At 39.3% G+C, this 9,273-nt stretch overlaps 1 protein-coding gene across 1 annotated transcript in view; it reads left to right on the forward strand.

Annotated features, from left to right (window-relative positions):
* The window catches only part of LOC119365857 (acyltransferase-like protein At1g54570, chloroplastic), a 15,035-nt gene that overhangs the window by 3,665 nt on the left and 2,097 nt on the right, over positions 1–9,273 (forward strand). Inside the window, exons 2-8 of the mRNA XM_037631500.1 lie at positions 92–143; positions 1,926–1,981; positions 3,103–3,261; positions 3,344–3,448; positions 8,536–8,642; positions 8,930–9,051; positions 9,168–9,272. Of these exons, the coding sequence (XP_037487397.1) occupies positions 92–143; positions 1,926–1,981; positions 3,103–3,261; positions 3,344–3,448; positions 8,536–8,642; positions 8,930–9,051; positions 9,168–9,272 (706 nt within the window). The remainder of the gene's footprint in view (positions 1–91; positions 144–1,925; positions 1,982–3,102; positions 3,262–3,343; positions 3,449–8,535; positions 8,643–8,929; positions 9,052–9,167; position 9,273) is intronic.

A 9,273-nucleotide genomic window follows, 5' to 3' on the forward strand; every position in this document is an offset into this window, starting at 1 on the left:
ATAATTATTTGAATGTTATGGTTAGGATATTTATCTTGCCTTCCTTCTACCATCAGCCTAATATTGCTTTTTGTAATTGTGGGAACTGCAGGAACCGATGGTATTGGAATGGAACTCATTTTGCATCACAAATCTTTGGCCATGTTAGTGTTCTATTCCTACCATCCCTATATTACATTATCACCATGGGGTTTCAAAGTAAACCAATCTACCCTCAACTATTTGTGGGCTGGCGTTGCAGTGATTCTAGAGTAGACTATCTGCTCTTAATTACTCCCTTCGTCCCAATATATAATATTTTTTTAATTCCTTAAGATGATGTTTTGATCAATAACTATTATAATGTTATGTGGTATAACTGATACAAAATCATTTAAAAGATAAGAACATCAATTTTAGATCACATTAACAAAGTAATTATTGATCAAAGCTTTTATCTTAGCAAATAAACCGCAGCTTGCCTTTTGAGATAAGCAAATGTCAAGTCCCTCCTCTACCTGGTTCCGCAATGACCTATCAAAAAAAAGAGATTACACTATGCCTCATTTGGCCCACCACCACTTCTTACACCCACCATTATCTTGGACTTTTTCTACAAAAAACAATATATTGGACTTGGGATTTCATCTTGTAGCTCAATGACCAAAGCCACCCAACAATTTGAACTAGCATCGGATTCAATTGTAGCTTCTGACAGTTCTCCAACTCGTATTAAATGCCACCACACCCTAGAGTCTTGAACGACATTGACCCCAGAAGCATTATCGTTGACATTGCCAATCCTGCTGCAAATCATCTGGCAGATGTTTTGCCATTGGTTAAACCCGCCCTTCTGCTTGTGTGCAATGGTCTCTCGACCCCATTCAAAACTCAGGAAATCATCACCGTGATTAAACTGAGCTCCCCGGAGAGATTATTGATTCCTCCTCCTCTAATTCAACACAAAAAAGACCTCCAAATATCCATAGTATGATAATCAATCACAACAAGAAGACACCTAGATTTTGTGAACATGACTACATCCCTAGGAGCCTATTAACGGATGTTAAGCCCTACATATTATTGTGAACATGCTAACCATCGTCCCTAGCTAGTGTGATATATCGAGATAAGCAATCACAACAAGAAGACATCGAGATTTTGTGAACATGACTACACCCCTAGGAGCCTATCAACGGATGCTAAGCCCTACATATTATTGTGCACAAGATAACCATTGGCCCTAGTATTATATACCGAGATAAGGAATCACAACAACAAGACACTGAGACTCTGTGAACATGACTAAACCCCTAGGAGCCCATCAATGGATGCTATGCCCTACATGTTATTGTGCACACGCTAACCATCGGCATCTCTGGCTGCCCACAATGAGACTGCAAACCACCCTACCAACTGGCTTTGATCCCTGGTTTAATATTACAAATTTTGACTCCCTCGTGGTTTTTTTAAAGGGGGAACCCCTCATGATCACTCCATGACATATTCTCGTATATAGGACTCAATGTACACAATATTCAATTCCTAAACGTACCCCTATCCACATGTTACAGTTTCATGTTAAATACTACTACTTTCCTAGGTCAAACATATAAACTTACTTGTCTAATATTTAACATATTCTCCACCACCTAAAAGCCATATTTTCCAATGGAAAGAAGTATATACCAAGGTTTAATTGCATCAAATTTGGACTCCAACTCCAGCGAGTATTGCGAACTTGTTGAATTCATTTAAAAAAGTCACACTGAAACCCTACATGATTCATATCTTTAGTGAAGAGAGAGAGAGAGAGAGAGAGAGAGAGAGAGAGAGAGAATACTGATTGGTATTATTTTGCACTATTATTGCTTGCATACTCAAATTTAAAAAAGATCCTTAAAGCGAGGCATTAACATTCAATTTATTTTTCATTTTTTGGGCAGGGTATTTGAGGTGCGCAGCTTACACATACAAGTGCATGATCGTACGCCATTTGAAGGTACAAATAGGTTGCTTATATTCCAGAAGATATTATTTTCATTAGCTTGGTCTATGCTAATAGAGGCACTTCGTAGTTTTACCAAATAAATATGAGACACCAAACTGTAAGCAAGCGCAATAAATTTTTGAAACAAAGATACATGGTACCTCATGTTTATTTGCATTAAATTTAATTATTCTCGAGATACTTGTAATGTATCCATACTAATATAAAACATACGATTTCTTAGAATTCACAACCTCAAAGCCGTCCATCTAACTATAGTTTAATGACCCATGATTGAATAAAGTTGACCTCCTACAAACTGTATTATACACTAGCTCTCACAATATATCCTCCAACTCTTGCAAATCAGCATGAATTGTGACTTAATTAGGTTCCTCGATATATATATTTTCCATATTAGTTTGCTCTAGGCACACCGATAATAGAATGGTTTGATTGGATTTTATTGCTAAATTTTTATAAGACATTGCATATCATGCTTTTTCTGTGATTTTTATGATTGGCACTTCCTTTGTAAATAAATACAAGACGTTTTGGAGACTTAACACAAGTCTCTAAAACGTCTTATATTTATGAATAGAGGGAGTAATATATTATATATTTCAAACTATGACTAGCATCATCTGCTTTGCTATTTCCATCATTTTGATGAATTTATTTAAGTGATGGTTGTATTCTTATAGTATTTTATATGATTTCATAATATTTGTCGAAGCTTGAAAATTCAGTGGTGGGCAAATAGTCTATTTTCATAATACTTATCACATGGTTTTTTCTTTTATGTTGTTTACTACTGGCTGCTCCACACAACATGTTGTAGTCTCCCCCCTACTTTCTTTGTTTCTTCCGACCATTTGGGTCGCGCTGTAACTGGTTTCCTCCCTCTATTATTCAATGAAAATCAGCGTTGATTACCTTTTAGTAAAAACAACCTTCTCGGTCTAACGTACCCCTCATAACCAATATACTGTTGAGTTTATTCAAATATGTTGCACGTGCACGGGTGCCAGTGTCTTCCACATTGTCACTTCTATATTGTGGCACTTAAACACTAGTGACAGGAACCACCTTCCGAAGATTTAGTGATAGATGTTGAGTTTAAATGCATATAGGGCTACTACAAATTGTGGAAGAATGTATCAAATATGAGAAAGCTTTGTCACCAAACAGACCAATATTTGTAATTGGAGATTCTCTTGGTGGATGCTTGGCACTTCCGGTGGTAGCTCGCAGTCCAAACAGTGATTTGGTTCTTGTACTAGTAAATCCAGGTATGTGAATGTTTTATCTCAGATTTAAGCTGAGAGAGTACTGGCATTTGAAGTTGTAATATAATTTAGTTTGTTCTTTCAGCAATGTCATGTGCCAAAACTACCGTACAAGCAAAGTTGCCTCTTTTGGAACTAATGCCAAGCAACCTTTCAATTATACATCCGCACCTTCTAAGATGTTTGATTGGTAAATTTCTCAACTAACTATTACATCATTTTTGTAGGTAGACTATAATAGTTAGGATGGAGTGAATATTTTCAACCTTTAAACTTGGTATATCAAATGATATTAAATTTAGAATAGCTTCCTCTTTTTCTCCACCATTGTGGCCTTATAACAACGTTACCCCATTTACATTTGTATACCAAGTGATCGACCTACCACTCTGGTAGGTTGTTGACCACTTCATACCTCATTGACTAGATCCGAGAAGAACTTCCCCTACTTTCTCTTCATTCTAACTACAAGATTTATTGAGAGATATGAGAGAGAAATCCACCTAAGGAAGATCCGTTCATTCTCTTTCTCTCTCTTGACCAAGCAATCTATTGAAGCAAGTCTCGTGCTTTGCCCATCGATCTTATTACTATTGGAGGTTGGAGACTCCTAGGCAGTAGGAGTCTTCGACGAGGAACCAAATTATGACTTACCTCTGAAGTTTGTAAAGAATTGGAAGCGGCCCAAGGTCTACCACTAGTGGCTGGGGAATTGCCTTTGTGGTGAAATCTCATGGAGAAGAAGTTGGGACTTTGTGGTGTTGGTTTCCTTTGTGAATTCACACCTCTCTTCAATGGTTCATAGCTCCCATTCAAGGAAGTAGACATTGGGATACATTTTCTTCTTTGAGTGTCTTCGGTTATCCCTAGCTCTTCCATTTGTTTATTACTTTGGCCCCTTGAATTTGCAAGCATCATATAGGTTGTTAACTAACCATAACATCGTTACGCTCACTTTATATTAAGCAAAGCCTAAACTTGTTAAGAAAATGAACAAATTTGTAGAGAGATATTCACCTTGTGTAGATCCATCTTGATCCTTTCAGCTTGTTTGTCTAGTCAACTATCATGTTGTCCTAGGTGGTGGATCTAGCTAGCATTTCAATTAAAAGATGTCATAACTAAGGGTTAAACTATGGAAAAAGTTTAAATGGGGTAAATGCGATCACAAGATCACAATTAACTATAAAAAATAGTAATTTAATCTAAATCTTATTGAAAGTGGATGGTTTTGAAGATAACATTACTTCATGCTTGTTCGTTGAGTCCTTAAGAAAGAGTGGGTGCTTATGTTGTAATGAATGTTCTATGTTGTGGATTTACCATGTCACATAGGTTTCAAAATGTTTTCATAAACGGTCATTTGAGTAATCTTCTTTCAAAGTCTTTCTCGAAAATATAAGTAGGGTTACATAGCCATTTGTGAAAAGTTTGCAAGATACATTTCATGACCAAGAAACTATGTATCACATATGGATTTTCCACGAAAACCTAACTGTGATGACTTATTCATTAAAGGTTAATGCATAATAACCATATATGATACTTATCACATGTCTAATGACATAAAACAAAATAAGCATTATTTTTTATAGAACTCTAGAGTGTGCTGATTTATCTTGTTTTAGAGCTAGTTAGAAAAGTACTAGCCATTACCTCTAGAAAATAACATATCAACATCATAAGTGCAGTAGATGCATGCTACTTGTGAGCTACGTTGGGATTTTCCCCGAAGAGGAAGGGTGAAGCAATATAGTAGCAGAGAAGCATTTCCCTTATTGAGAACCAAGGTTATCGAACCGATAGGAGAACCACACAAATCCTCGTACTACACACACAAAAGCAAATACTTGCACCCAACGCAGGCAAGAGGGTTGTCAATCCCCTTGAACTTGTTACTTGCAAGGATTAATACTGATAGTGGTAGATTGATAAAAAACTAAAAAAATAAAATTGCAGTAAGGTATTTTTTGTTTTTGTAATATGATTAAATTGACCCTGGGGCTATAGTTTTCACTACATGTTTCTCTCTTGAAACAATAACACATGGTGGATAAACAAATTACTGTTGGGAAATTGATAGAAAAGCGCATAGTTATGATGTTACTCATGGCAACGATCACATATATAGGCATCACGTCCATGACAAGTAGACTGACTCCTGCCTGCATCTACTACTACTACTCCACCAGCCGGTCACTATTGAGCATGCATCTATGGTATTAAATTCATGACAAACAGAGTAATGCCTTAAGCACGATGACATGCTGTAGACAAAGTAAACCCAATCAATATGAATAAACCCCATCATTTTACCCTTAATGACAACAATACAGATACGTGCCTCGCTAATCCTTCTGTCACTGGGTGAGGACACTGCAAGATTGAACCCATTACAAAACACCTTTCCCACTGAAGATAAATCAATCTAGTTGGCGAAACCAAACGGATAGATCGGAGAGAAATACAAAGCTACGATAATCATGCATAATAAAGTTAATAAAATACTCAATTACTTTCAATGAATAATATGATCATAAACCCATAATTCATTCTATCCCAACAAACACATCGCAAAAGAAGATTACATCGGTAGAACTCCAGGAAGAATGAGGAGAATATGATATTGAAGATCAAAGAGACAGAAAAAACCATCTAGCTACTAGCTATGGACTCGTAGGTTGGTGGTGAACTACTCACACATCATCGGTAGGGAAGCAAGGTTGATGTAGAAGCCCTCTGTCAGAGTACCGAAAATGGCCTCTAGATGGGATCGTGAAGCTTGCTACAGCGAAAAAAGTGTTTCGGGTGGCTCTCTTTCGGTTTGGGAATATTTGAGAATTTATAGAGGTGAAATTAGCTCAAACAAAGTTGTGTGGGAGTCACGAGCTCAGGGGGCGCGCCTACCCCCTGGGGTGTGCCCTCTGAGCTCATGGCCCTCCCGTAAGGCTTCTGGCCTCCTCCCGAACCTTCTAGGGTCCCTTCTAGTCCAGAAAAAAATCACCGTAAAATTTCATCGTGTTTGGACTTTGTTTGCTATTGATTTTCTGAAAATCCAAAAACAAGGAAAAAAACAGGAACTGACACTGAGCACTAGGTTAATAGGTCAGTCAAAAAATGATATAAAATAGCATATAAAGCATCCAAGATTGACAGTACAATGTCATGAAACAATTAAAATTATAGATACGTTGGAGATGTATCAATGCACAATTCACGTCACAATTTTTAATTTAACTTATTCACAATATTAATTCAATTAACATTTTCCACATAAAAAATCCACTTAACCAAATCAATTATACCAATTTATCAACTTTGATTTGATCTACCACTCAGCCAAGGTGCGCAACAAGGCATCTGACCTGCTGGTACAAGGGGCTCCCGATCTCCTCCCTCCTTGAGCCACCGCCATCCATGTTCTCGACCCTCGATCTCCTCTTTCATGATCTCCTCCCTCCCAGTCCCCTCCCTCCTGATCCCTTCCCCCTGATCTGATCTAGGGCTTTGAGTCAATGCCACCCCTCTCCTCACCGCTGCCGAAGCTCCATGAGGCAAAGCCCAGGCGGAGGATGATGGAGGTGGCGGGGCCTTCCTCCGTTGGGGCTCCGGGATGCGGTTGCGATGGAGATCTGCACGGTTGTCCTGGACACGTGCATCGTCTGGCGTCGGCGGTGCAGCAGTGAGGGACCATCCGCCGTTGATGGCTCACCCAGGCGGGGCAGCGGTTCTGAGCAGTGGTGCGGCTCCGGTCGTGTGGGTTCCCAGCAGCAGACGTCACCCATGGGCGTGCTGGATGAAGGAGGAGATCAATCTGGTGGTCCAGTCGGGAATGGGCATGAATTTGTCAGCGAAATATTGGTTTGGCCTCGGCCAAAACCGTCAACGGCGACGCCCAAGGGCGTCCTTACCTTGTCCGAGGCGTTGTGGGGCCATTCGCGTTCCCTGTGTGCCCAAGGGGAAACCCTAGTTTCAAGCTTTCCGAATCGAATGATGGTGATGTTCCTGCATTGTCACCCCATGGGGGCATCATCTTCGGGATTGTACACTGGCTGGAGGGACAAGTGCTTGGCTTGGTGGCTGAGCGCAGGTCTCTGTATGCTTCTCGTGCGATGACCAAGGTGGAGTGGCATGCCATCTACAGTCTTGACGACAACGAGTATTGGCAGCAAGGTGCAGCGGTGTCTCGACGTTGGATACCGTTCGATGGGCGCGGAGGAGAGAGGTGTTGTTTGGCGTTGTGTTGGCATCGATGGCAGAAGGGTCTAGCAAGATTAGTGCATTGATTGATCCTGAATATGTGACTTCTGAAGAAGGCGGCGACGGATTCTACAACATGCACAAGTGGTGCACGTTTAGGGTCTGCTAGACCGGTTGGTGCTCCCGGCTAGCTGGCAGGTGGCTTGGTGATGCCACCGGATTTCTTGGTGTGCGTGACACGCGGTCAGGGCACATCATCAATCTTGTAGGTAGGGCGACAATTTTTGCCAGGAAGGTGGCTATGGGTTGATCTATGTATTTATTTTGTAAGACCTTGTTGAATAATGCAATAAAGATGGTTGTGTGCATAAATCAACTTTGACTTAATTTTCTATAAATGGTTGAACCTAGATATGGGGTTCTACATCGATCCACTCCCCCAACTAAGCGAGATATGTCAGTTCTGTTTAAAACAATACTTCACTAATAATTCAAGATAGTGCAATGTGGGTTGCCTTTTTTCTATTCCGACTCTTGATTTTTCCTGTACTTCTCCAAGCAAAGTCTAGGATACATCACATATATGAACCACTGATGGATTATCCACACGTGTGTGTGCTACTTCACCTGCGGTTTCTCCTATGAACCATTGGTGATACTTGTGTACCAATCCAAATGAGTGAGGGCCATTCATATGATTCCACTTGTGAAACTACATTGTGATGCTTTTTCTTTTATGATTTTCAGAAACTTTTTGTGATGAACTGCCTAATATAAGTGTTTTCTAGGAGTGATCCATCCTTTATTGCAAGGGTACTCCATGAATGAAATCAACATGTTCCTTGAATAAACATACAATGATTACAGTGAAATAAATAAATGCAATTGTGTGAAGAACCATTAGTACCTAATATTTTAGGGAGACTATTACTCGTCATTATATGAGCCAGTATAGTACATGTTTTAATGTACAATTTTTTTGAAATGAATTTAATATATTTCTTAATTTTGCCTACCTACGTTGGTCAATATTAGAAATCAGGGTCTTCCTGATATATCATTTGTTTGGTGAAATAGGTGAACCCCTTAAGATGGCCATGGTGAGCATTGAAAATGACCCTTCTCTTCAAGGGGCTCTGCCAATGTTTTCACAAACTCTTAGCTCTATGCTAACTTTAACTTCTGTAAGTTATCACTCCTTCTCCATTTTCTATCACCTTCAGTTCTGTGCAAATGTATGTGTTTACAGTTTAGAACAATATTTAGCATTTAGCAACAGTCTTCATCACTAACAACCAAAAAATTCAACAAAGTATTCTCAACTCTGAAGTCCAATTACATGGTCTAAATAGGTAATGAAAGATGATACAAGGCGGATAATTCCCATTCGTTTGCCTTACTTTTGGATTGAGAGCGCAACAATAGTAGATCATCTTTGTTTTGCAGTTTATGCATCCTTGCCACTTTTTAGGAAATTGGACATATCATAGAAATGGATACTGTTGTGTGGAGGCTCAAGCTTCTTAAGTCAGGTGCAGCCTATGCCAACTCTCGTCTTCATGCAGTACAAGCGGAAGTTCTGCTTCTTGCCAGGTGCTTTTTTTTCATATAAGTGTATCAAGCATTCAATTGATCAATTGATTCATATTCCTTGTTGAGTCGCAACCTTTACAAATTTGTTCTCACACTCCAATATATTTGGGTTTTAGTGGCAATGAGAACCTTCCGCCAAGTGGAGAAGCAGATCGACTGTTTAAGACGCTGAAAAATTGCAAAGTTAGATACTTTAGGAACCGGGGTCACACACTACTAATG

The sequence above is a fragment of the Triticum dicoccoides genome, chromosome 2B, assembly GCF_002162155.2.
Source record: "Triticum dicoccoides isolate Atlit2015 ecotype Zavitan chromosome 2B, WEW_v2.0, whole genome shotgun sequence".
Classification (NCBI taxonomy): Eukaryota; Viridiplantae; Streptophyta; class Magnoliopsida; order Poales; family Poaceae; genus Triticum; species Triticum dicoccoides.